At 53.9% G+C, this 26,368-nt stretch overlaps 2 protein-coding genes across 11 annotated transcripts; both read left to right on the plus strand.

Moving 5' to 3' along the window:
- The first annotated feature begins 5,909 nt into the window (after positions 1 to 5,909).
- PRR14 (proline rich 14) lies at positions 5,910 to 13,964 on the plus strand. 9 transcript variants are annotated; one of them, XM_010598520.3, is made up of 12 exons: positions 5,910 to 6,221; positions 7,023 to 7,094; positions 7,218 to 7,386; positions 8,178 to 8,299; positions 8,372 to 8,576; positions 8,856 to 8,899; positions 9,087 to 9,196; positions 10,134 to 10,722; positions 10,846 to 10,915; positions 10,997 to 11,088; positions 11,372 to 11,443; positions 11,534 to 13,964. In XM_010598520.3, the coding sequence occupies exons 1-12, from the start codon at positions 6,037 to 6,039 to the stop codon at positions 11,820 to 11,822; spliced, it is 2,019 nt and encodes a 672-aa protein (XP_010596822.2). In that variant the 5' UTR covers positions 5,910 to 6,036; the 3' UTR covers positions 11,823 to 13,964. The 9 variants fall into 9 exon arrangements, 8 of the variants coding, with proteins under 8 accessions (XP_010596822.2, XP_003418903.2, XP_023414717.1 ...); XM_003418855.4 differs by having other exon boundaries at positions 8,372 to 8,561; XM_023558949.2 differs by having other exon boundaries at positions 10,846 to 11,088.
- Positions 13,965 to 14,754: 790 nt separating this feature from the next.
- Positions 14,755 to 25,713, plus strand: FBRS (fibrosin). 2 transcript variants are annotated; one of them, XM_064295853.1, is made up of 18 exons: positions 14,755 to 15,316; positions 15,596 to 15,775; positions 16,562 to 16,597; positions 16,717 to 16,746; positions 17,807 to 17,855; positions 17,946 to 18,246; positions 19,612 to 19,913; positions 20,110 to 20,315; positions 20,430 to 20,474; positions 20,685 to 20,780; positions 21,023 to 21,091; positions 21,897 to 21,926; positions 22,298 to 22,369; positions 22,705 to 22,822; positions 22,930 to 23,010; positions 23,963 to 24,046; positions 24,172 to 24,379; positions 24,475 to 25,713. In XM_064295853.1, the coding sequence occupies exons 1-18, from the start codon at positions 14,864 to 14,866 to the stop codon at positions 25,061 to 25,063; spliced, it is 2,949 nt and encodes a 982-aa protein (XP_064151923.1). In that variant the 5' UTR covers positions 14,755 to 14,863; the 3' UTR covers positions 25,064 to 25,713. The 2 variants fall into 2 exon arrangements, with proteins under 2 accessions (XP_064151923.1, XP_064151924.1); XM_064295854.1 differs by lacking the exon at positions 21,897 to 21,926.
- Positions 25,714 to 26,368: the final 655 nt, after the last annotated feature.

Here is a 26,368-nt window from a genome sequence, read left to right on the forward strand (position 1 = left end):
GATAAATAGTGGCGATGGTTGCACAACACAGTGAGTATAATGTCACTGAATAATACACAAAAAAAAAGATTGAAATGGCAAATGCTTTGTTATATATATTTCACCACAATAAAATTTAAAAAATTTTTCTAAAAGAGGTACATTTACTATGATAGACTAATGACCAAATTATGTGTGGACTCCTGAATTTTCCCCTTCTGGGCCTTTGCACATACTGTGACAACTCATTGCATAGTCTTCCTTTTCAACTTTCTTTCCTTAAATTCTCAGATTATTCATTACTTTCTATGGGAACCTCTTCTGACTGTGCTTATATGCTTCTTGGGTATATAAGTTGAGCTTACCATTTATCACACTATAATGCACTGGTCTACTTACTTGTCTGTCTTGTTCACCATTGTATCTTTTGTGTGTGGCACATGGTTAAAGTTATGTGTTGAACAATAGACGAATTTAGGACTTCAGCACATATTTAGGGCCTTCTTGGTCACCCAAGGCCTTGCTGTCCCACGTCTAGGCCTCCCTCTTTCTCTGAAGGAAAGCCCACAGTGATGTGAATCTGTGTGTGTCATGGACCTCCCTGACCCAACATCACCACTCTAGCCCTGAATACTACTGTCTCTGCCTTCCCAGGCTGTATCATCACACATAGTTATTTCTGGATATATCTACCTGGACTTATTTTCTTAGTGTTTTCCAAAGCTGGCCTCCATCCAAAACCATGGGATGCCAGGAGTTACCCTTAGAAAACATGGTAACTGCCCAGCTTAATTTTCTCCACTTCAGGTGAGAAAATTATCCTCACAGGCACCATATGGGTTCATCTGCTATTCTTTTTTCTCAAGAGGATGTAACAACAGTGTTCAAAGTGACTTTAAGAAATATGTCTCCAGTGGAGATTTCATGCCCCTCTTACAAATGGCTTTGTAAAAAATGGCGTGGTGGAGGCATCTGACCTCCTCTAACTTCACAAGGTGGAGAGAGAATCATTGTCACCATCAGTAACCTGAGGCTGATTCCTGTGAGGTGGAGGTCCTCTCTCCAACGACTTTAGCAATTCTGATACCACCTGTCCCTCCCTCAGTACTCTCTACTTCTCTGCTGGGTTTGATAATTTGTTGCAGTGGTCACAGAGAACTCAGTCAATACTCATGATTTATTAGGAAAGTTAAAAAAAAAAAAAGTTGCAGGTTACAATTCAGGATCAGAAACCACTCAGGATATAGTTCGAAGATAGGACAGCCTCTTCTGAGCCTTGGTCCCCCCGGCCCCTCAGCCTGGCCTCTGCCCTGCTTGGGCAAGTGTTACTAATCTCTTTAGCTCCACCAATAAGTGCCCGGGGGCACCCCACTCTGTCAGTAAGCCTCAGCCCAAAGGCACTCAGTGCTCTCACTCCATGGGTTGGCAAGCCTAGCTCCACCAAGTGCCTGGAGTCACCCCACTCCACCAGCAAGCCTCCTGCCAGAAGGCACTCAACATTCTTGCTCTGTGGGCTGGGAAGTCCAGCATGCTGTCTCCTGATGGTCTCCTGGTTCTGCTGCCTCTGCTGCTGCCATTTCTTTGCTGCTGCTTCTCCTGCCGCCATCTCTGTTACAGCTCTCTCTCTGTCTCCTGAATTTAGGAGGTTCCTGGCTCAGAGATCCCAGATCTAAAGGACACGCCCTACTCCTGTCTCTTCTGCTTGGTGGTAGTTAGGTCCCCTTCTGCTCTGGGATTGGCTCTTTTAACCTAGCGGGAGGGCAAAACTGACCAATTACCTTGTTAAGGTTCCATACACCTTATTTGCATGGTCCCACCCTCACAAGGTAAATATGGTGAGCGGAGAAAAGATTGACATTGTCAAGGATTTCATTTTACTTGGATCCACAATCAACGTCCATGGAAGGAGCAGTCAAGAAATCAAATGATGTACCGCATTGGGGAAATCTGCTGCAAAAGAACTCTTTAAACTGTTAAAAAGCAAAGATGTCACTTTGAGGACTAAGGTGTGCCTGACTCAGGCCATGGTATTTTCAATCACCTCGTATGCATGCGAAAGCTGGACAATGAATAAGCAAGACTGAAGAAGAATTGATGCCTTTGAATTATGGCACTGGCAAAGAATGAATATACTCTGGACTGCCAGAAGAATGAACAAATCTATCTTACAAGATGTATGGCCAGAATGTGCCTTAGAAGCAAGGATGGTGAGACTTCATCTCGTTTCCTTTGGACATGTTATCAGGAGGGACCAGTCGCTGGAGAAGGACATCATGTTTGGTAGAGGGTCAGTGAAAAAGAGGAAAACCCTCAACAAAATGGACTGACACAGTGGGCTGCAATAATGGGCTCAAGCATAGAAATGACTGTTTAGTTCTAGTGTACATAGGGTCATTTTGCATTACAACTGACTGTTGTTCTAGTGTACATAGGGTCATTTTGCATTACAACCGACTGATCATCAGCTAACAAAAACAGCAGGTTACAATTCAGGATTAGAAATGACTCAGGATATAGTTCTTTGATCAGAACAACCTCTTCTAAGCCATGCCTGCAGGGAGGCCTCTCTCCAGCCCTTGGCCTCTCAGCCCCTTGGCCCAGCCTCTGCACTGCTCAGGCAAGTGTTACAAATCTCTTTAGGCCTGCCAATAAGTGCCCAGGGGCACCCCATTCCACCAGTAAGCCTCGGCCTGAAGGTACTCAACTCTCACTCTGTGGGTTGGCACACTCACTATAGCTGCCTCACTCTGTGGGCGAGGAAGCCCACCATGCCATCTTAAGTCAGTCTCCTAGTTCTGCTACTGCTGGTTCTCTGCCATGCTTGCCACTGCTTCTGGCCGTCTTGTGCCATCTCCATTGTTATAGCTGTCTCCTGGGTCTAGGAGGTTCTCAGTGCAGGGACCAGGAGTCCAAAGGACACAATCTGCTCCTGGCTCTTCTTTCTTGGTAGTGGTGAGGTTCTCTCCTCTCTGCTTGCTTCTCTCTCCTATCTCTTGTAAGATAAAAGGTGTGACTCAAGGGCGTGACTTGAATCAGGGTGTAACTGGGGTAAGGGTGGTGCCCTGAGTCACACCCTCTAGTAAGGCAGTGTCTCAAGATATATCCCACCCTAATCCTGCCTCATTAATATAACAGACAACTCACTCCCAAATGGGACCATAACCATAGATATAGAGGCTAGGATTTACAACACATCACAAAATAGAAAATAATTACATCAGATCAAAAATGGAAGATGGCTATATCATTGCATAACTGCCAAATTACATCATTACATAACTGGCAAACCACTGAAAATCATGGCACAGTGAAGCTGATACATAACATTGACCATCACAGTTACATACATCTTATTTGCACAGTCCCAGCCAGTCACTATGTAGGAGTCACAAAAACTACGGCTAGAAAAGCCATATTAAGTAATTCACTCCACCACATCCACCCCCCGCCCCCCAAAAAAGCCAAGGATGGAAATGGTGGCATATAGATTTCTACACTGGAGTAGAGGAGTTAGACCATGGGCAAGACCAGCTTTCCCAGACAAATAAAAATTTTTGCTGACCAGAGTAGAAGAGCCCCCAGAGGTGATAGGGCAGTTAAATTGAGCAAGAATATGCTGAAACCTGACTGGACCAACTACTTCAGGGTGAAGAGGACTATAGTTGAGGGAAGTAGCAGAGCTGGTGGCAATCTGGTATACAAGGTTATAAATGTAATGATATTAACTCTAAGCTCTGAGGGCACTGGCACCGTATCTATTTCCACAGGGAGGTGTTCAAATTTTGTTGATTTGTTGATGTGCAAACCAGGACAGCAACCAAAACCCAAGGCTTCCTGTCATTTCTCAGGGATGGTTCTTTGCAAAGGGCTGTAACTGACTGTCCCAAACATTTCAACACCCGCGGCCACATCCCAACCCAACTCATGCAGTTGATCTGGAGCTCAGGAAAGAGGCTTCTACTGAGAGGTACTGAGCAGAGCAGCTGGCTTCAGGACCAGAAAGGGGATGGGTGCTCTGAAAGGAGAAAGAGGTAGTTATCTTTTTACCTGTAGCCTGAGAAATTACTTATTAAGCACATTCACATGTGTCTTTTTGTTTGCTCTTGATCTTCCAAGCGCATTTTGAGGTAGTCATGACAGGGTTTATTCTCATTTTATAAATGAGACCACTGAAGCCAGGGATAGTTAACCAAGTGGGAGACCTAGAGTCTAAAGGGGCCCAGAGGTTCTGGAGGATGGTACACTGATGTGCCCTAACAGCCAACCTCCAGCCACATAATCTACCCCACTGGAGGCGGGTGGGGCTTCTCACCACTGGATCAGCACACATTGGCCACGCCCTGGAGTGTCTACACAGGTGATGGATAATGTAGAAGTTGTTAAAATGGTAGCCACAAAAAAAACAGAGGTGAGAGTGTGGTGATATGAGGACTCACTGTTGCTGGCCTGAGGTAAGACCTGAGTCTTAGACCTCAATTTGATGAACTCCAGTGCCCCAAGTTAGGGTAATTGGGCTGGGCCCTTTCTTTAGACTACTTCATTTGGCTCTGGTGCTGACTTCTTCAGGAGACCTGGAGTATCAGAACTCAAATCAGAACACCTCTGCCCTTGAAGGCTTTTCCTGCCCTGGGGCTTGGGAAGCACCTGTTTGTTTTAGCAGGAAAGTGAGAGCCTACAAAGGAGCTCTCAGTTCACCAAGGTTGAGAAAGATCTCAGAACACTCACAGCTGGATGTAGTATCACCATCCTCTTAAGGCATGTCCTCAGGCACCAGACATAACAGCCCTGATCCAGACGGGAGAGAGAGGGCACCTCTAGCTAAAAGAACTGCTGCCTACTCCCACCAGAAGTCTCATCATCGATTCCTAGAGGACCTAGCAGGCCTGGTGTTACAAAGACAGATACTTTGGTCCTGGGAAAGCTTCTATCTGGATGAGCCCTGGGGCAGTGTTGGGGAGTTTTCACTGCCCACATCAGCTCTCACTGATTCTGTTCTTTCCACATAATCCTTTGTTTCATTAGTTTCTCCACTCAAATCCCCCAAGAGAGAATTATGCTGGGCTGGGTGGGTGCCTCTGCACACATCCTCTTGGCCTCCGACCCAAGATTCCAGGCTTCAGGCTCTTTTTTCTACCCCGAAAATACGGATTGGTTTGGGTCAAGGAATCCTGGAGAAGGAAAAGTAGTGGAGGCACGGGCTTTGGTTAAACGGTGAGGGTGACTTCACAGTGCAATAAGTCAATATATGCCCACTTCCTCCCCAACAGCCTGGCTCCTGGTAAAGGCTCCATGATGCAGCCCACTGCCTCTCCAAGCAGCGAAGATTCCATTCCTTATTACCAACCCTCAGTATTATTTGCATCCACCTTACCTAAGTGATCGGCTCATAGGATCCAGAACATAAACAGGGAATAGGGCTGCACCCCTGTGAACATACCGAGGTGGCTATTGGTGTCCTGCATGAAGCCCTATACTAAGCCTTCTGCGCCGGCCGCACACACATCCACTTCTCTGGGAAACAGTACCAACTGCTCAGGTGAAGTTTACCTCCCCCAGCTCCCTCCCCAACTACAGCTCACCACAGTCTCTCCACCAAGTCGTGAGAGCAGCGGGGCCGGAAACCGGCCATCCCTAGTCCCCGGCCACGGCTGCTCGGACCTTAAGGCCCCCACCTTCCCCTCCCAAAGTGGGACCCTGCGACGTGGGAACCCGATTTGGAGTCTGCAAAAACGAAAGCCGCTGAGGAACCCAGAAAGTTACTAGAACCAGCCTCAAATAGGGCCTCTCTAGGAAATGAGAGAGTTCACATATCGTTAGCACTCAGTTCACGTTTATTGGCCTAAAGCGAGAGAACCGGAAGATGCCCTTAAAAAACGTGGCGGCACTCTAGCTTCACCAGGGTTCCCTGAATGTCTCAAGAAACCTTGAATAGCCTCCGGCCACTGACTACCCTTCAAAAGATGACGGCATCCCGTCCAGTTCGGTTCACTGAGGACTACAATATCTGCTCTTAACTATAATGGCAACCTGCCCGAATTTGGCCTCTTGCCCCTAGGGATGATGGCCTCGGAGGCGGCTTCACTTCGTTTCTCACCACCCCGGAAGACGGGGACCGGCGATTGGGCGGTGCCCTGCGGCTCCGAAAAGAAGGCCCTAGGCGGTTGGGCAGGGTTAGGTAAGGTTGGTTTTAAAGGAGCCGGTGGTGGGAGCCGTCGAAGACCCGGGATCCGCGGGAGGCAGCGGTGAGCGGCGTGCGAGGGAGGGCACGGAGCGGCTGGAGACAGGGCGGGAGGAGCGGGTGGTGGGGAGGCGGGGAGGGAGGAAACATTTGAACCATCTGTTCCTGGGGTGGGGGAGGCGCTGGGCGGGGATCCCGGCAGGCCGGGTGCGGGGTGGATATCTGTGGGCGGGACCTCCCGTATTGGAGTGAAGGGCTATCTCCTTGACAGTGGATCTCCCGGGATCCGGACCGAGATCCGCGATGCTCAAGCTCGGGCTGCCCTTGTCTGAGTGGAGCTTCGCGGAGTCGGAGCTCACATGGGGAGGAGGATCCTCTCGCGGCGTCTGATTGGAGGAACCGCGGTGTAGGATTCTTTCCACAGGGATCAGTCTAGGGGATCTAGGGAGGGGGGAACCGTCGTGTGTGGGAATATTGCTTCGGAGGCCTCGACTACTTGCTGGGAGTGGAGGAGGACTGCAGAGGGATCCGGCGGAAGCGGAGCCTCCCAGGACCGGGATCCCAGCAGATCCCGGGGTATTTCAGGGCCGAATCTGGGGGGACAAAGGCCCCGGGAACCTCGGGCCGTAGGGAGAATTGGGGCCGCCGCAACCCAGGTTCTCGTGGCAGGTGCCAGGCAGGGTGCCAGTGATCGCTGCGGCGGCAGCGGGGAGACACCCGCTCCTGGCGGCCGGTGGGGGGCGCCCTTCCACGCTCTAGGGCTCCGGCCCGGAGCTGCTGGGCACCGCAGGCAGACCATGAAGGGCGGAGCCACGGGGGAGGGGCTGGCCCTTACTCCCCGCTCCCCCGCTCCCCCTTACCCCAGGCCGCAGCCTGGGATCCCTCAGGGACCCCCCGGAGCCGCCGCTTCCCCCATGGACTTGCCCGGGGACTCCAGGTGAGAGCGCACCCCGCCCGCCTGTCTTGATCCCGGGAGACGGGGACCCTGGCGGCGGTACCGGGAAACCACAGAGTCAGCGACCGGCTCAGGCAACCACTCTCTGCTTCTCTCACCTTCCAGCCCGTCTGGCGGGCCGCGTCTGTGCCGCCAGCCACTGACCCGAGGGTTATGGGCAGCCGGGAGCCCAAAACGGCCGAGGCTGCAGCCCATGGGGGCTCCTTCGCCCCTGGAAAAGGCCTCTCGACGAGTCCTGGCCGTGGTGCTGGAAGATGTCATGGCTGCCCACATGGTGAGCTCCCTGGACTGAGAGACACCCCGCGACACAGACACACTCTCTCAGTGCCAAAGTCAAATCAGACCCTTCATGAGGGTGACATAGGTCCAAACACCCCTTCCCCATGCATATCACCCAGGCAGCCTCCTAATGCTAGAGTCCTGCTTGGCTTCTGCTTACTCCAACGTGGAATTGGTCAGGATTTTCAGTGCCTATTCCCAACAGCCAACCCTGCTGGGCTGGAACCATACCCCTACCACTCTTGAGTCTGAAAAATCTTTCTGCTTGCTTCTCAGCTGAACCTCTAAACCTCTAGGCAACCACTAGGAAATAGACTGAGGTCATTGGCTTCACTTCACAGATCAGAACATTTGGGCATAAAATATGGCAGTGACCCACCCAAGGACACTTTTCATTTCTCCAAACAGCCTGGGTGAGAAGATTACCTAGGTCACACACCTGCAGCTCAGGACACTCTAATGTCTGGTCCCTAACTCAGTTCAGGACCCCTGGTGGTGCAGTGGTTAAGACCCCTCAGTTGCTAACCAAAAGGTCAGGAGTTCAAATCCACCAGCTGCTCCTTGGAAACCCTAAAGGCAGTTCTACTCTGTCCTATAGGGTTGCTATGAAGTGGATGGCAACGGGTTAACTCAGTCTAAGTCACTTCTTTGGAGATACTGAGTGAATTCTAGCCACAATCCCTGTCACTTTTGTGGCTGAGGGCACTGTTAGGCACAGGGGGACCCTGCCCAGAGCAACCTTATTCCATCACCCTGCTCTTGTCTTGACACCTTTTCTTCTTGTAGGCCCCTCTGGTGCCCCAAGAGGATGCTTCCACCCCTCGGCACCACACCAACCATTGGGATTCCATCCACAGCCAGCCACCTGCCTCACCATCCCAACAGTCTGTGTGGTGCCCACAGGCCAGGTGAGCATGGCAAGATAGAAGGTAAGCTGGGGACACATCAGAGCCCCTCTGATCTTCCTGTTCCCTCTTTAGGTCTCCCAACCCTCTGCGCTTGTGCCGAGAGCCCTTGAGCCGTGTCCACTGGCCCCCTTCAACCCAGAGGCGGCGATCAAGGATGAGCCCTGTTCCAGAGGAGTCCTCTTCACAAAAGGTGGACCGAGTCCCCCAGCCCACCCTGGTGGTGATGCTGGAAGACATTGCTGGCCCCAGATCCCCAGCTAAGGTACCCGAACATCGGGTAAGGATGTTGGGTTCAGCTAGGGGCAGGCATTCCAGGAGGAGAGGAGACAGACAGGAGGCTTGAGTCTGGGGTGGATTTTACTCAGGGCAAGAAAGACAGCATTTTAGGTGGGAGACAGTGCCGGAACAAAGGCTTATGTGACATAGTCTTTGCTGTCAACCCAAGCAGGCATCTGGAGACAGAGAATTGGGGCATGGGGAGCTAAAGAGGCCAAAGAGGGAGGGTGTCAAAGTGAGCTTTCCTGCCTCCCCACAAACATCGCCTGTTTATATCCAGGGTTTTGTCGATGAGACCTCCAACTTCACCATCCCAGCACGAAGGTAAGAGGGCTAGGAAAGGGATCATCAAGGTGTCCAGGCAACAGCCAGAGCTAGGAGCATCAGGGTTTACTTATCTAATCTTTCCTTGTAGCACTTTCAAAAGCCTTGAGGGACAGGGGAGGTTCTGGCTCAGGTGGGATCAGGGCCTGGAAGCTCCCCCAACCTTTACCTTGCCTCTTCACTCCAGAGCCGAGGCCATGACAATGGTTCACCAGCCAGTGTCTCTGCCCAAGGACCTGGAAGCCCCATTCCAGCCATCTGCCCTGCCTACAGGCCATTCAGAGAGCCCACCACCAGGTAAGGACTTAGGCAGAGAAATGAGACTTGACACTCTGGGAAATCCTATTAGAGCTTGGAAGTGTCAGGTGCAGAAGTAGGGGTGGGGGCTTACCTCCCTTTCAAGGGAGAGCTTGGTGTGTGAAATCGGGTTTTAGACCTCCCGAGGGCAGAATTTGGTGTTTGAGGGTGGGGTTTAGACCCCTAAGAGTGAGGGCTAGTATTTTAAGGTGATTTTAGGTACCCCAAGGGCATTGGTGGAGCCCTGGTGGTTCAGTAGTTAAGCGTTTGTCTGTTAACCAAAAGGTCGGCAGTTCAGATCCACCTGCTGCTCCTTGGAAACCGTATGGGGCAGTTCGACTCTGTCTTATAGGGTCTATAGGGTCACTGTGAGTCAGAATCAGCTCAACAGCAACAGGTTTGGGTTTTTTTGGTTTTTAAGGGGAGTGATGGTTCAGTGGTAGAATTCTTGTTTTCTGCACAGGAGACCCAGTTCCCTCCCAGCTAGCGCACCTCACACGCGGCCACCACCTGTCTGTCAGTTGCTGTGATGCTGAACAGGTTTCAGCAGAGCTTCCAGACTAAGGTGGACTAGAAAGAAAGGCCTGGTGATGTACATCTGAAAATTAGCCAGCGAAAACCCTATGGATCACTATAGTCCAGTTCATTACCAGTCATGGGGATGGTGCAGGGCTGGGCAGCATTTTGATCTATCACGTATGGCGTTGCCACAAGTCAGGAGTGACTCCATGGCAGCTAACACCACCACCAAGGGCAGAGATTGGTATATGAAGATGGGATTTAGATTTCAGGGACCTTAGGTTCAACTCCTAAACGCAGGGCTTAGTTTTTAGGGGTGGGCAAACCTTAGTGTCTCGGGGAGGTGCAGAGGCTACTGAGGTGGGGCTTAGACATGGGTACTGAGGAATGCCGACCTGTGACTCTGTCCTTTCCTCAGCCCCAGATCCTGACTTGGAGTCCCCATCAACCCCACCAGCGTCCAGCCTTTTACGTCCCCACCTCAGTCCTTGGGGCCTGGCCCCCCTCTTCCGTTCCGTCCGCTCCAAGTTGGAGAGTTTCGCTGACATCTTCCTCACACCCAACAAAGCCCCGCGGCCCCCACCCCCGGCACCTCCAATGAAGCTAGAGTTGAAGATTGCCATTTCAGAGGCGGAGCAGTCTGGGGCACCTGAGGGTGCCACGTCTATTAGTCCCAGGCCCCCTATCCGCCAGTGGCGGGCCCAGGACCACAGTCCCCCAGCATTGCTCCCTAAGCCCTCTCTGGGCCGAAGCCACTCCTGCCCCAATCTAGGGCCCCCTGGCCCAGGTGCCTGCACCTGGCTCCCCGTCCCATCCCATTCAAACCGGCCTCGACCCCGGCGGCACACTGTGGGTGGTGGAGAGATGGCCCAAGCCCCGCCACCTCCTCGGCCCTGTCTCCGGAAAGAGGTGTTTCCTCTCGGAGGTGTGGGAGCCTCCCCACCCCTCACCACATCTTGCTCGTCCACTGCATCCACTTCCTCCTTCTCCGAGCCTGCAGACCCCAGGTAGTGCTCTCAGTAAACCCTCCTTCAAGCCCTGGCCATGGTCTTTCCCAAGTACTCAGTGGTTGGGAGATAGGGTTATTGCTGAGAATGTTGGTTGTCCCTGAGCCTTGACCTTCTGTGCAGGTTGGGCTCACCCCAGAGGAAGGAGCCAAGGGCCCCAGAGGACCAGGTTCTTTCAGGCCCTGAGACCAAGGTGGGAGTACAGGTGAGGGAGAGGTACGAGGTAGGGGCCAGAGCCCACGCCACACTCTCACCCTCGGCCCTATTTCTGCAGACCATGGGAAAGGTTTCTCGATTTAGAATACGCAGGACACCGGCCCGGCCTCAACTCAACCTTACACCAATGGGGCTGCCTCGACCAGTCAGGTGAGAGGCTCACAGCCCATGTCGATGTCTTGACCAAATATGTGGGCTCAGATCCCTGCAGGGTGACTTTGTCAGGGATCATAGTCCAGTCTGGAGTATTCGATTTGGAAAGATACGGTTTGAGCCTGGAACTACCTGTCCGTCTGAGGTAGCGCTTCTGGCCCCTGAATTGTCTGAGAAACTGAAATATATACAAGGCCTTACTCATTCCTTCTGAGAAGCTATGATAGCTGTATACCTTCTAGCCCCCGTTTTCTTAGTGGCCTCTGCTGTTTTCCCCCAGGTTGAACAAGAAGGAGTTCAGTTTGGAAGAAATTTACACCAATAAGAATTACCAATCGCCCACAACCAGGAGGTGAGAAACTATGAGGGCTTAAGGGAGGTAGAGGGAAGGCTGGAACCAGAGGGCATGCTGGTGACCAGCACCCCTCCCTGCCTGGCCCAGGACCTTTGAGACCATCTTTGAGGAACCCCGGGAACGCAATGGAACTCTGATCTTCACCAGCTCAAGGAAGCTCCGGCGGGCTGTAGAGTTTCGGGACAGCAGCCTTCCTCGCTCCCGGCGGCCCTACCGAGGGGTCCGTGCTGCAGCTGGCAGGACCCTTCCTCCCAACCTGACCCCAAACCCAGACGTGGGACCCCTACTGCAGCAGCGGCTGGAGGAGCTGGATGCCTTGCTTTTGGAGGAGAAGGAGGAGGAGGAAATGGATGGGGAGCAGCCCCATTGGACCTAGGAGCTCCACCTGTTTGTCCATCTATCCGTCCTGGAGGGGGGGAAAGCCTCATAAGGCAATAATAATTTTTTCTCTATATTTCTAGTAAAGTTTTCGATATGTTTCTGCTTTTTGTATGTCTCTGGCTGAGTCTGAGAGTGATTGGGAGCATTGGCTGATGTTTTCACTTTGGGCCCAAAGAACTGGGAAATGGGGGCAGTGCCAGCCAACAGTAATGGGAGCTGGGCACAGAGAGGGGCTGGGGAAATGGTCACTGGAGAGTGTCTCCATGTGAAAATTCTCCTGTATCGAGGGGCCCTTCTTTTATTTATTGTGCTTTAAGCGAAAGTTTACAAATCAAGTCAGTTTCTCATACAAAAACTTACACACACCTTGCTATGTACTCCTAGCTGCTCTCCTCTTAATGAGACAGCACATTCCTCCTCTCCACCCTGCATTCCCCATGTCCATTCAACCAGCTCCTGTCCCCCTCTTCCTTGTCATCTCGCCTCCAGACAGGAGTTGCCCACAGTCTCATGTGTCTACTTGAGCCAAGAAGCTCTCTCCTTACCAGTATCATTATCTTATAGTCCAGTCCAGTCCCCGTCTGGAGAGTTGGCTTCGGGACTGGTTCCAATCTTGGGCTAACAAAGTGTCTGGGACAATGACCTCCAGGGTCCCCCCTAGTCTCAGACATTAAGCCTGGTCTTCTTATGAGAATTTGAGAGCTGCATCCCACTGTTCTGCTCCATCAGGGATTCTCTGTTGTGTTCCCTGTCACGGCAGTGATCGAGTGGTAGCCGAGTGGAAAGGCACTTCTGAATCTGCTCCTGATGATACTGGCCCTTACAGACCCTGGGCAGGGCCAGGTTCCGCCAATTCTCTTACACCAAGGAGACTGAAAGGCCCAGAGAAGACCAAGGCCTTTATCAAATAGTACTGATGCCTCCTGACAGGCACACCAGGACCCCTTGCTGCTGGATTCAAGAGCTAAGAGTAATTAGCCATTTAAGCACCTACCACAGCCTATCAGATACTCGACCTACACATAGCCCTGCAAGGAAACAAATCATTTTATAGATGAGAGGGCCACGTAAGAGTCAATGGGTTGTTCATATTAAAACGGTAACATAGCCAATGAGGCCAGGTCTTTGCATCTTTCATAACTTAGAGGCAAAATGGAGTAGTGGCTAAGAGCACAGACTTTGGAGCTGGCTCCTTGGGTCCAAACCCTTGATAGGGAACAACCTGTTTGGGCGTCAGTTACCTCCTCTGTAAAACAGGGCTAAGAGCAGTACCTACTTAACAGAATTATTACAAAATGAGTTAATACATGAAAAAGTGCCTGGCACACAGTTGCGAAGTGTTGGTTTTTAATTGTTAGACCGTGAGACCGCAAGCCAGACAGCCTCCGGTTGAGCTAAGCAATAACGGACCGCGGCTTTTTTCCAGCGCTTCCAACTCTCGCAAAGCATCCAGCGCACTCGAGCCCAACTGCGCCGCGGAGCGATCCCGTTTAGCTGCCAACACACCACACGCTTGCGCGAGACGCCAGGAGGCCAGTGGGCTAAACCAAGCGGCAGAGAGGAAGAGACTACTTCACCAATTGTCGAACCGGACCTTCCGCGACCGTGCGCCGCCAAGCGGCCAACCGCTACTTAAGACTCGCACACTGTGTCCTAACTCCTCCCACCTCGACGCCGTCAGAAGGCCGGCCAATCAGCGAAGAGTAGGAAGAGGCGGGTCTTCTAGGGGACCTCCCCAAGCACCTACTTCTAACCAGTTGAGTCACAAAATTTGTAGAAGGGCGGAGCTAATCTGATGTATACCCAATCAGGGATTTGAGGGTAGTTACATATTTCCCACTTCCCCGATCTTAACCCAGCCCTTCGCTTTGACGTCTAACCTATCAACCTATCAACGACTAAGCGTGTGGGAGGGAGGCAGAAAGGGGAGGGTCAGGGTGGGAGGAGGCAGAGAGAGGAAGGAGGCGTAGGCTGAGGAGGAAAAGGGAGGAGGGTCAGGGAAGTCCTGGTGGAGAAGAGGCCCAAGACTCCAAAGGAGACAACAGGATGGTGCGCTGGAGCTCCCCTGCTGCCTAACTGCCGTCCCGGATCCCTTAACACACAAGTCAGACAGACGGAAGAAAGGAAAAGACTTTTATGTCGGCAGACGGCGAAGCTTTACCCGTCACCGTTGCCTCACATCCGGGGCTTTGGAGGGCTGGCCCCGGGGCCCCGCCCCCCCTCGCGCCTTTCATGGCGACCAAAGGCGGAGGCTGGAGGAGCTGGGCCCGGAGGAGGCCCCTTTAAATCTCCTTAAAGGGGTGGCCGCTGAACTCGGCAGACACCAACGCCAGCCTTAAAGGGGAAGCTGCTGAACAGAAGCTGACAAATTAAGAACTGTGTTGTTGGGAGAATTGGGGCGACTGGGGTTTCTAGCCTCCTTTCCCCCCCCCAACGCAAAAAGTCCTTTAAACTCAGGTTAAAGGGGAAGTAGTCGCTTGTGGACGACTGGGAACTAACTCCCGGATCCTTAAAGGGGCGGCCTGCTGTTAGGCGGACCCTGGACTCCTTAAAGGGGTGGCGTGTTTGAGCCGGAGGACTTGAGACACTTTTAAAGGGGAGGTGTGCGTTTCGGGGCGAGCTTTCGGCCCCTTTTAAAGGGGTGGCCCTTCCTCTTCCTCGGGGAGACTTGCCTCGACCCCTGGCAGGGGGCGGCCACCGCACTAGGCCGGCCAGACACCGTCGGGTCGTCTTAAAGGGGCCGGGGGCTGGACTACTTGAGGCCTCGCCTTAAAGGGACGACCGCCCCGTTTTCGCCGCCGCGGCCCCGCCGGCCCCACAGGGGGGGCCCCTCGGGCTAGTCGGCCCGGGGGCGGCGCCGGCTCTCCGGGCCTTGGCCTTGGGGCAAGCTTGGGGCCAGTGGATCCGGCTTTAAAGGGGGAAGCCGTGGCCCTCACGTCCCTGTGCAGCCGTCAGCGCCGCGCCTGCGACCCCGGGCCTACGGACAGGCCGCTCCGGGCCCCGCCGCCTCCGGATGCGGCGCTGAGGGCGGTCGTCATGGAGACGGCAGCGGCCGCGGCTCCGGGCCCGGGCTGGGCCACTGAGGGGGAGCGGCGGCGGCGGCGCTGCTCGCGCCGAGACCGAGACCGAGAGCAACGACGCCGCCGAGGTCCCGGCGGCGACGCACCCCGGGCCCTGTTGGCCGCCCCGCGCGGTTCTTCGTCCTCGTCGTCGCCGCCGCCGCCTGCCCGGCCCTGGTCGTCAGCTTCGTCTGGAGAGCGGCCCGGGGGCCCGAGACGGCGGCGGCCCCGTCCCAGGCCTCGGCCCCCGCGACCCCGAGCTCGGAAGCGGCCTGCCGGCTCGGGTAGCCGCGGGGAGGAAGAGGAGGAGGAGGGGGGCCCAGACGACGGGGAGGCTGAGGAGGAGCCTGAGGAGGAGGAAGAAGAGGAGGAGGAGGACTTGATCGATGGCTTCGCTATCGCTAGCTTCGCCAGCCTTGAGGCCTTGCAGGTGGGCCCTGGTGGGAGTGGGGGTTTCAGAGGGGCAGGAAGAAGGTGATAGTGTCTAGAATGGGTGGAGTTGAGGGGGGAATGCTGGCACCCCAAACCAGAGCAACCGGCTCCTCTGGCCAGCTTTCTGCCCCACCCTGGGGTGGGAGGAGGTAGAGTTAGTCTCCAGAGACCGACCAGGCTGCCTGGGTTGAGAGTCACTTTGGTAGCTTGGTCACCCCCAGAGAGGTCGGGAGATTTCTTTCCTCCACCCACCTCAGTCCCATCTCCTCCCCCACAGAAGGATGCATCTCTTCAGCCCCCAGAGCGACTGGAACACCGGCTGAAGCATTCTGGGAAGCGGAAGAGGGGGGGCTCCAGTGGGGCCACTGGGGAGCCAGGGGACAGCTCTGATCGGGAGCCTGGCCGGCCCCCTGGGGATCGGGCCCGAAAATGGCCCAATAAGCGGAGAAGGAAAGAGGTGAGCTTGTCTCAGATTCCCATTTTTTAAGATTCATTAGGTAAAATATCTTTTGCATAGATCTTGTTTTCACTGCTAGCGCCACTGCCCTTTGTAAACAGTGACGCCAGTGTGTGAGAGTAAAGAGGAAGGGAGAGCAAATTTGAGGCCCCACCACTCCTACAGATCTAGCAAACCCTTGTCTACACTTAGACTCACTTGGTTTTGGTGGCCACTAAAGCCTACCCTAAAAAACCCTAAACGTGTTAATAATTCAGAGATGCGTCAAAGGGACTTAGGATAGTTGAATCATTGGAGATGTTAAGTGAATTAGATGTGGTCCCTCCCTTCCCCTCGAGGTGGTGACAATCTAGCAGGAAAGAAACAGTCAGCAGACACCTAGAGTGGAACTTGAGAAGCTACAGGGGCAGAGGTCTGGGAGAAATGCTACAGAAACCCACATGAGGAAGCCACTTCACTGCATGGGAGATGGGGGGGGCGGGGAGTTGTGGTTAGGGAAAGCCCCCTAGGATGTCTCAGTCAGGCCTTGAGGAATAGTAAGTTTTCTGAGAGGATAAATAGGGCAAGGTTGTTTTGGATAAAAACACAGAGATGTGAGAACTTGGTATACCTGGAAAACAGCAAGAGTCTCTCGAATATGGGGGTGGGCAATAAGCAGAAAAAGCTAGAAAAAGCAGTTTTAGAGTGGATTGTGGGGGGGCCTTGAGTGCCTTGCTGGGAGTTTGGACTTTATCCAAAGGCCTTGCCTGTCAGCCTCCCTCACCTCTGGACTCTGGTCTTTCTCAGGCCTCCTCCCGTCACTCTCTGGAAGCTGGATACATAGTAAGTGCTATCTGCCTGGACTGGCCCCTCCCCTCTCACTCCCTCTCTGAAAGTCCCCTCTCCACCATGGGCGCAATCCTGTTTCCTTTTGTGACACCTCTGTCTTTCCTTTTTCCCAGTGTGATGCGGAAAGCGATCTGGACGAGAGGGTGAGTGGGGCTAGAACTTGTTGGGTGTGTAGTGTCACAGTGTGTAAAATGGACTACAGTTTCAAGGCCCCTAAGTGCAGCACACAGATCCTCTCTTGAGTGGGAAATATGGTTTAGTTGAGCCAGGGTTAGGTTCTTGGAAGGAAGGGACAGGGATTGGGAGGATAAGTGACTTCTCTTCTCTGGTGGCTAGAACTAGTTAACCAAGGAGTTGAAGGCCCATGTCTTGGTGTACCGTCCTATCCAAAGCTCTTGCAGCTCCCAACATTTCTCCACAGAAGTTCAGAGTGGCTGTGCAGCTGAACTGGTCCTTCCTGCTAGCCATTAGTCTGTTGTCTTTGAGAGAACCGTAAATTTGAGACTGAGCAGAGGCCGTGGTATGAGAACACTTAAGTCACTGTAGTCAGTGTAAGAACGTATCACGTAAGAGGTGTATTTCAGTTTATTATTAGGGTCGGTTTGCTTGTTTTGAGATATTGCGTCTTAGCAGTTGTTCTTCTACCCACCTGGTCCTTGTAAGTAAATTTGCATTCCTTGATGTGTGTCTTGTCTTAGGTTTTGAAAGCAAGCTAGGAAAGGAACTGTGGTGAACCATCTGAAGGGGGTGGCTCCTATCCAGCTCTAGCTAATTGTTGCCATGCCAGAATAGGGTTCTTTCTCAAGATAAGCTTCAACCTGGGTTTTTACAAGGAGTATCCCAGTTTTTAAGTATTGTCTGTTAGCTTTAACGTTTTTGTTAACATTTGCGGACCAAATGGATTTAAAGACCAGTAGTTAGCGATATCTGACATTTTTGCTTTGATTTGCCTGCTTCTGTACTCCGCCAGGGCTGCCTCAGTTCAGTCCTCCTGGACTGCCAGATTCACGGGCTGGGCTGTTCCACTTCTTTACCCCAGCATAGGCTCTCTGGAGCCCACAGATTTTGATGGACTTTAGCTAAACTGATGCAACAGACTTGCCACCGCCACCAGTTCTTAACGGGCTCCAGAGGCTGTTGGCCCCCCTAGGCGGTGACCTGGCCTGCCGAGAATCTGACCCTATTCCTACCCTTCTTCTCCAGGTCTCCGATGATGACCTCGAACCTTCCTTTACTGTCTCAACCAGCAAAGGTTGGTCCCAAGGGCCAGGGCTGGAGACAGGGAGGGAAATTGTGTGAGCATGGGCCTCAACTGAGCATGTCTGTTCTCCTGCCCTCATAGCCTCGGGCCCCCATGGCGCCTTCAATGGGAACTGTGAAGCAAAACTTTCTGTGGTCCCTAAAGTGTCGGGCTTGGAGCGGAGCCAGGAACAGCCCCCGGGGCCCGACCCGCTGCTAGTGCCTTTCCCCCCGAAGGAACCACCGCCTCCACCAGTCCCTCGGCCTTCTGCCTCACCCCCTGCACCCCTGCCAGCCACCCCCAGTCTGCCACCCCCACCCCAGCCCCAGCTGCAGCTTCGGGTCTCGCCCTTCGGCCTCCGCACTTCTCCCTATGGCAGCAGCCTGGACCTCAGCACTGGCAGGTGAGTGGTCCAGGGATTTGGTCTGGCCTGGAGGGCCTGGTCACTTTGGCATCAGCCCCTGCATTCTGTGGCTGGGACATGGGATGGTACCTGTGGGATGTGACTTGAAAAAAGATTTTGAGAATAAAAAGTTGAAAAGACTCTGGGTGAAACACATTTAAAGAGACGACAGCAGGACTTACCACTCGCAGGGGAATCCAGTTTGTGCGTTTCCCAATTTTATTTGCTGGTGGAACCGTTTTTTCAAGGCACATCTGCTAGAAATAGTGTTTTTCAGAACATACTTTGGGAAACGCTGCCGTAATGTTTAAGAGTACCGGCTTTGGTGTCATTCAGATCTGGATTCAAATTCTTGCTCTGCCATTTATTGGCTGTGTGGTTTTTGCTAAGTCACTTACTTCCTCTGAGCCTCAATTTCCTTTTGGTATAAAATGGAGTAATAATGGTATTTTTGTCTTAAAGTTGTTTGTGAGGATTAACTGTGAGTTAATGTAGTGTTTCCCAAAGTGTGTAAACTCATCAGCAGTGGTATGTGAGAGGATCTCAGGTCTTACACGAGGAAAACTTTTTTTAGTATTTATGTGTTAGCTTTTATGTGGATTACAAAAATGTGATGAATATTTCAACTCCTTGACTTCACTTATGTAATTTTTTAGGGTGAGACTAAATGAAAAAGATTTTTAAAAAATTATTTAAAGAAAAAAGTAAATGGTACAGGTGTCTACTCAGATGTGGCAGCAGTGGGAAGGTGGTGTGAAATGTTCGAGACTTGGGTTAGTAAATAAAGCAGGTGGTGCCACTTGACTTACAGTAAATGCTCACTGAAGGGTAAGGATTACTGGTATCACTGATGCTATTGCTATTGACATTGTCATTTCCATTCTCTTTATTCCTATTGGGAAAACTAAGGCTCAGAGCGGGTCAGTGACTTGCTCAAGGTGACCCAGGGTGTTAATGGCAAGATGGGCCTAGAATTCAGGTCTCCTGACTCCCAGGCCAGGATAGCATGCTGCTGCTTCCACTTTCTTAGGGTGGGGACCCAGGTGGCCTATTGTGATGAAGTGTCAAATGAATGACATGTTTTGTGCTGTGGTTGAGTCAGAAAAAGGAAAGTCACGTGACTGGAGACATCAGAGGCAGCTTTGTGGAAGGAAATCTAGAAAAGGAGAGGGGGTTGTGGGGTGCAGGAAGCACCTCAGTCTGAAGATGCGTTCCCTGGGTGTGGGAGGGGGAGTTCTGAGGGTCGGGTTCTGCCACCTCCTGTGCCGGAGAACCAGGGTCAGGATATTGCCCAGGCTTCTGACCCCTTCCCGTCAGAGCTGGCACCTCCCAATCCCTCACTCATTTCCCCACTTCTCTCCCCAGCTCTTCACGGCCGCCCCCCAAGGCCCCGGCCCCTCCCGTGGCTCAGCCTCCCCCCTCATCATCCTCTTCGTCCTCTTCCTCCTCATCTGCCTCCTCCTCGTCCGCGCAGCTCACCCACCGGCCCCCGACGCCCTCACTGCCCCTACCTTTATCCAGCCACAGCTTCCCCGCACCTGGACTACGGCCCCCACCACCACCCCACCACCCCTCCTTGTTCTCCCCTGGCCCCCCCCTGCCTCCACCCCCACCCCTGCTGCAGGTGCCAGGGCACCCTGGGGCCTCAGCGGCTAACGCCCTCTCTGGTGAGTTTGGGGTCCTGGCCGGGGGGTGGGGGGCCATGGCTTGGGCCCAATTGGCTTTGAGGCAGCTGGACCTTAGCAGACAGGAGGGCTCGAGGAGGGAGTGGCACAAGGCCAGCGGGAAGGCCAGTCACCTGGGCCTAAGGAGGCTGACATGGTGGTGACAGTCATTAAAGCCTTCTCCCCTCCCCTCCCACAGAGCAGGACCTGATCGGCCAGGACCTGAACTCTCGCTACCTGAATGCGCAGGGTGGCCCTGAGGTGGTGGGGGCAGGGGGCTCAACTCGGCCCCTGGCCTTCCAGTTCCACCAGCACAACCACCAGCACCAGCACACCCACCAGCACACCCACCAGCACTTCACCCCTTATCCCCCAGGCCTGCTGCCACCCCACGGTCCCCACATGGTGAGCTCCTCATTGGGCCAGTGATGAGGCTCAGAGGCCTGGGGGGAGGGTATGGCTTCCAGGGGAGGCCCTGGGTCCCTGGCTGGCAGCTTATTCTTCCCTTCTCTTCCCTAGTTTGAGAAATATCCAGGAAAGATGGAAGGCCTTTTCCGGCATAATGTGAGTGTGTGTGTTTGTGTGGTGCGTGGGCATGAATGCATAAACATGTGTAGCCCTAATTATTGGGGTCTAGACTTCAGTTTCAAAAGCAAAGCCTTGAGCCTGGGAGAGCTTCCTGGGGGGCTTTAGGGTGGAGGCCAGAGGACTGATGGGCAGACTGATGGGCTGCACCTCCACCCCCAGCTTGGACTAGTCCCCTTCTCTCCACAGCCGTACACGGCCTTCCCTCCCGCAGTGCCCGGCCTGCCTCCGGGCCTCCCGCCGGCTGTCTCCTTTGGCTCCCTGCAGGGGGCCTTCCAGCCCAAGGTGAGCTCCCAATCTAGACACCACCACCACCACCTGCCACCCCCTACAAACCCAGACACCCCTAGACCCACATACCTTCTTCCCATTCCCGAAAACCATGTCCATCCTTCCTGCCCTCCTCTCTGGACTCAGGTTTCTCCAAAGCCATGCTCCCTCCTCTACCCTATGTTCCAGCTTGGTTCTAGACCCCTTTTATGCTTGGGGCCAGCTTTCCTGACGATCCCTCCACTCCCCTTTCCCAGAACACGAACCCCGAGCTGCCACCAAGACTGGGGCCAGTGCCGAGCGGGCTCCCTCAGAAGGGGACACAGGTGAGGGGGGCCAGGGCAGGTCCTGGGGGAGCTGGAAGGCATGTTGAGGGGAAGCAGGGATGTCTTGAGAGTAAATTTCTGATCTTGTTCTTTAATATGTGATCAGGGGTACCCCTGGTGTCTGATGAGAAGGTAGATTTCTGTGAGCAGTAGAATTTCCCAGACGTGAAGAATAGGAATTTCATCAGGTTGTCCCAGAAATAAGGCAGTGGTAGTAGGGGCTTTTAAGTTTTTGAAGTCACAGATCTCTGTTTTCAAATGACATCATACCAGAAAGTCCTGTCCATAAAACAGGAGAGGTAGGTAGCATGGGGAGCCGGAGCTTTCCACCTAGCACACGTGGCGGCCTTAGACCCCAGGGCTCTGGGAACAGAGCGAAAAGCACAGGACGTGTTTCCTAAAAGTAGACTAGACTGGAGATCTTTCAGCCTCTTTTAGCCATAGTAAAGGCCTTTTGATTTCTAAAATAGGCCCCCGTTATATAAAGCTGTTAATAGGATAGCTACTCTGGTTGAGAAGCTTGCTGCCCTGCCTGCCCAGTAACTCCCCTCCTCCCCTACCCTACCTTCCTGTCAGGGCACCTCCCTGGGGCACAGTTCAGAAACCTGGACTAGAGAATGGTGCTGGAGGGAAGACTCCCAGAAGGGAGAGGTGGAGGAAGGAGTTTTGACACAAACAGGGAAGGTTTCAGGGAGCCACACAAGGTCTTGGTAGGAGCTTGGGGAGGTTTGGATGCTACAGAGATGAAGTGCCCAGGTTAGTAGACAGATCTGAATTCCTCCAATATCTCCTTTGCCATCCCCAGATCCCCGACCATTTCCGGCCACCTTTGAGGGTGAGTTTGGCAAAGACCACAGGCTGCATGAGGCTGGGGGCTGGTGTTAGAGTGTTTGGCTAACGGGGGGTGTCTCACTTGGGAGAGAAGCCCAAGGTGGAGGCAGCCAGATGTGGAATAGCAGAGAGTGAAAGGCTTTGCAGTCACAGACCTGGATTCAGATGTAACTGGCCATGGGACCTTGGGCAAGACAGCTTAACTCTCTGAGCCTCAGTTTCCTAGGCTGTGAAGTAGACTTAGTCATCCCTTGATCATAGGGACAATGAATGGGGATGGTATGGCAAGGCTGGGCCCAGGGCCAGGCCTGGAGTGGGTGATGAGTGAACATTCTTTCCTTCCGTTTCCCTTTGGTCATCCTTCTGGGGCGGCAGAAACCGGGGAAGTGGTGTGCCATGCACGTGCGCGTGGCTTACATGATCCTGAGACACCAGGAAAAGATGAAGGTACTGGGACCAGAGGGCTGGGGAGAGTGGGCCTGAGAGTCAGGGGAGGCCTGAGCTCTGAGCATCTCCCATCAACAGTGCTCAGCAGAATCTCGGCCAGAAACATTCCCTTCCGTTTCCAGTCACTACGTGAACAATTACATGATCAGAGCCTTCGTTCTCTGGCTTATTAGAGGGAGGTCAGGGAAGGCTCTGAGAGAGGCAGAGAATAGGTACCCAAGCCCCATCTTGGCGTTAGCCAGCCCGCCCTTGGAGGGGCACTAGGGATGGGAGAACAAGAGCCAGACCACACCTGGCTCATCATTCACTGCCCCTCTCCCTGTGTCTCCATGCAGGGCGACTCCCACAAGCTTGACTTACGGAACGACCTCCTGTCCTGCCTTCCGGGGCCCTATGGCGCCCTGCCCCCTGGGCAGGAGCTGTCCCACCCGGCCTCCCTCTTCACTGCGACTGGTGAGTCTGGCCAGCCCTTTTGTGGCCTGAGGTTCCCCATCTATATAGCCCAAGGTCCACCTTGTGGCCGCTCAGCCTCATCAGTATCTCCCACCTCTCTGCCCCAGGTGCCGTCCACGCTGCAGCCAACCCTTTCACGGCAGCTCCCGGGGCCCACGGACCCTTCCTGAGCCCCAGCACTCACATTGGTAAGAGTCAAGGCATATTGGGCAACCTAGGCCTTGCCGCTGCCTTCCATGAGTTCTCAAGTTGTGGATGGAAATCAGACCTGACAGGCAGTTGGAATGAGGGGTAGACCTGGTTCCACTTGCTTTGGGACCTTGGGCAAGTTACTCTACCTCTTCTGAGCCTTGATTTTTTTATCTATAAAATGGGGAGGGGAGAGCAGGGTGATTTCCAGTCGCTGTCAACTCAGATATTGTATCTGAAATAGCCAGTCATAGGGGATAGGTTGCCACCTGAGAGAGCAGGGTGGAGGGAAGCCATGCAGGCCCAGGGGAGAACACGGTCACTGGATCCTAGGGTTCTCAGGAGGCTTCTTGGCAAGGTTTAACTTGGATTTCAGTGAATAAGGAGGATTTGAACCTGAGGGCAAAGGGAAAGTTTTTCCTGGCAGAGGAAATGGGGATGTTTCCAGAGGTGGGTTTAGTTCTGACTGGCTATAAGACAGGTGCATGGAGTTAGGGTCAAGTTGGGAGGGGCCCTGTCTGTCAGGTTTGAGGGGGAAGCCAGCAGAAGTCTTCAAGTGAGTGGCTTGTAGAGATAGAATCTACTAAGATGGGTCTGGGTGGGCAATATGAGATAAGAGCTTGATATCTGGAGTCAGAGGCCCTGGGTTGGGATCCTGGTGGTACCGGCTAGGTGACCATTGGCAAGTCACTTCACCTCTCTGAGCCTTTTTCTCATCTTTAAGTGGGAATGATCCTGTCTATCTCATGGGGCTTATTGTGAGATTAAATGACATGGTACGTGTCCGAGCTCAATGCCTTGCCTGGTCCGAGGAAGTGCTCAGCACATGGTTGTTAAGCCAAGCAGCTGAGGGCTCCGGAGCCAGCTTGCTGATCTGCCTCTTTCCTGCCAGTTCTTGGTGTCTACTCAGTTAGCTGCCCAATGTTCTGACCACCTCTTTCTGTCCCACAGATCCCTTTGGGCGTCCCACAAGCTTCGCTTCCTTGGCTGCCCTCTCCAACGGGGCCTTTGGCGGCCTGGGCAGCCCCACATTCAGTGAGTACTGGGTGGGGTGAGAGGTGGGCTGAGGGACTGGAATCATAGGCTTAGACAGGGGGCTGTTTGAGTGGGGCACATCCTGTTCCTGGCCCCTGTCACTCTCTCCTTTGCCCTTTGCCCAGACTCCGGCGCCATTTTTGCCCAGAAAGAAAGCCCAGGGGCCCCACCAGCCTTCGCCTCCCCACCAGACCCATGGGGCCGCCTACACCGCAGTCCTCTGGCCTTTCCTGCCTGGGTCCGGCCCCCTGAGGCTGCCCGGACACCAGGCTCAGACAAGGAGCGGCCTGTGGAGAGGAGGGAGCCCTCTATCACCAAGGAGGAGAAAGACAGGTAGGCTTTTCCCCTCCTTGCATTCTCTGTCTTATGCTCCAGCCTCTATCTGACCTTTGGCAAACCTTCATTCTTTCCCCCATACCTGCTCCCAGGGACCTCCCCTTCTCAAGGCCACAGCTCCGAGTTTCTCCTGCTACTCCCAAGGCCCGGCCTGGTGAGGAAGGGGCCAGGCCGGCCAAAGAATCAGTGCGGGTAAAGGAAGAGCGGAAGGAGGAGGCTGCTACTGCTGCCGCTGCTGCTGCCGCTGCTGCTGCCGCCGCTGCTGCTGCCGCTGCCGCAGCTACCACCGGGCCTCAGGGCCTTCACCTGCTGTTTGAGAGGCCGCGGCCACCTCCCTTTCTGGGCCCTAGTCCACCAGAGCGCTGTGCTGGCTTTCTGGAGCCAACCTGGTTGGCAGGGCCCCCACGCCTTGCTAGGCCACCTCGCTTCTATGAGGCAGGTGAGGAGCTGACCGGACCAGGGGCTGTGGCTGCTGCCCGCCTCTATGGTTTAGAGCCTGCCCATCCCCTGCTATACAGCCGCTTGGCTCCTCCACCGCCACCTGCTGCGGCCCCAGGAACCCCTCATCTTCTCAGCAAGACCCCACCAGGAGCCCTTTTGGGAGCACCACCTCCACTTGTGCCCGCTCCCCGACCCAGCTCCCCACCTAGGGCCCCTGGCCCTGCCCGGGCTGACAGGTGAGGGAAGGGGTGGGGTGGGGGACAAAGCTCCATCCCCCCTTCCTTTTTGACAAGATCCTAAGGCTGAGGTTTCAACCCAGGGCTGGAGGGCAAAGGCCGTGACCTTACCAGCCATCTTTGAGGTCATGGGACCTGGGAGCAGAAGCCCCAACCACCACAAGATCAAACATCAGATGGACCTTGGGGTCACTGGGAGGGCAGAGGTCACAAACCTCTGTGGGGGTGTGTGTGTGTGTGTGTGTGTATGTGTGTGTGTGTGTGGAGAGTGGGGATCATTTCAGAGGTCGTAGCTCATGATCTGAGGTGCATCGTCACCCCCTCTGAGGGCCGTAGACCCTTGGTCTGCCTCCCCAAGGGCTCGCTAAGCCAGAGGCCAAAGTGCCCCCCTCCTCTTCACCTACCACCCAAGTTTTCATGCCCTCTCAGGCCTGAGGGAAGAGGGGCTAAAGGAAGGGGGGTTCCATGTACATATTTATCTCCCCTTCCACATAGCCCCCCAGACCTTTTGTACATTTTTACAGGGGTGCCCCTCCCAAATACCCCACTTCCTGGTTAATTAAATCCTCAGACTGGTGCTGTGTTCCTAGCCTCTGGCCTCTCTGTGGGTGGGGAGGGGGACTGCAGGGCAAAGAGCCGGGAGGGGACAGGCAGGAACCCAGGGCTTCTTCCTGGGAATGTGGGCCTAGCAGGAGGTGGACCAACAGGGGAAGGGATCTAGGTTGGAGAGAAGGGCAGGTAATACCTGCTTTGTTGACAGCCCAGGCCTTCTTACTTGCTCCTGTTAACTCTGTGTGTCCCCACCCTCGAAGCTCAGCCTCTAAGCCTCAGATTCCACCTCTTAATGCCTCAATCCCACCCCCACCCCATGTCCAAGTGCTCCCAGGACTCTTGGGCCCTGCACCCCAAAATCCTGTTTCTTAGAACCCTGCCCCAAGCTAAGAAGGGCCAGAGAAGGTCACCATGTACCACACACCAAAGAAGGGGGTGGGCCTCAGGGCTGGGCAGCACAGGCAGCTTTATTTAGCAGCCTCATGGCAGCAGCCCCAGCCTTCTCCAAGCAGCAGGCGCCCCCGGGCTGGGGCCCAACCTAAAAGGCAGGGGTCAGTATAACAAAAACATAACTGTTGACTTTCTTCCCGGTGGGGCTTATTCTGTAACATGACTTGTGGATATTTATATAAAAATGAGTGTTACAATGAGGCCCCCTGGCTCCTCTTTCGGTGTGCGTGGGTCGCCTGGGGTGAGTTGGGCTGGGACCTGGTGGAAGGCAGTGATGAGGACGATACTGCCTGTAGCCTAAAGAAGA

This window comes from Loxodonta africana, chromosome 12 (genome assembly GCF_030014295.1).
Source record: "Loxodonta africana isolate mLoxAfr1 chromosome 12, mLoxAfr1.hap2, whole genome shotgun sequence".
In the NCBI taxonomy this organism is placed as follows: Eukaryota; Metazoa; Chordata; class Mammalia; order Proboscidea; family Elephantidae; genus Loxodonta; species Loxodonta africana.

What these genes read in the sequence shown, in the direction of transcription:
- PRR14 (XM_023558949.2), top strand. Translation starts at nt 6,037, where the DNA reads ATGATGGCCTCGGAGGCGGCTTCACTTCGTTTCTCACCACCCCGGAAG. An exon ending in GACTTGCCCGGGGACTCCAG is followed by an intron (nt 7,095 to 7,217) that starts GTGAGAGCGCAC and finishes CTCACCTTCCAG; the next exon opens with CCCGTCTGGCGGGCCGCGTC. An exon ending in TCCGAGCCTGCAGACCCCAG is followed by an intron (nt 10,723 to 10,845) that starts GTAGTGCTCTCA and finishes CCTTCTGTGCAG; the next exon opens with GTTGGGCTCACCCCAGAGGA.
- FBRS (XM_064295853.1), top strand. Translation starts at nt 14,864, where the DNA reads ATGGAGACGGCAGCGGCCGCGGCTCCGGGCCCGGGCTGGGCCACTGAG. An exon ending in AAAGCGATCTGGACGAGAGG is followed by an intron (nt 16,747 to 17,806) that starts GTGAGTGGGGCT and finishes CTTCTTCTCCAG; the next exon opens with GTCTCCGATGATGACCTCGA. An exon ending in CACCCCACGGTCCCCACATG is followed by an intron (nt 20,316 to 20,429) that starts GTGAGCTCCTCA and finishes TCTCTTCCCTAG; the next exon opens with TTTGAGAAATATCCAGGAAA.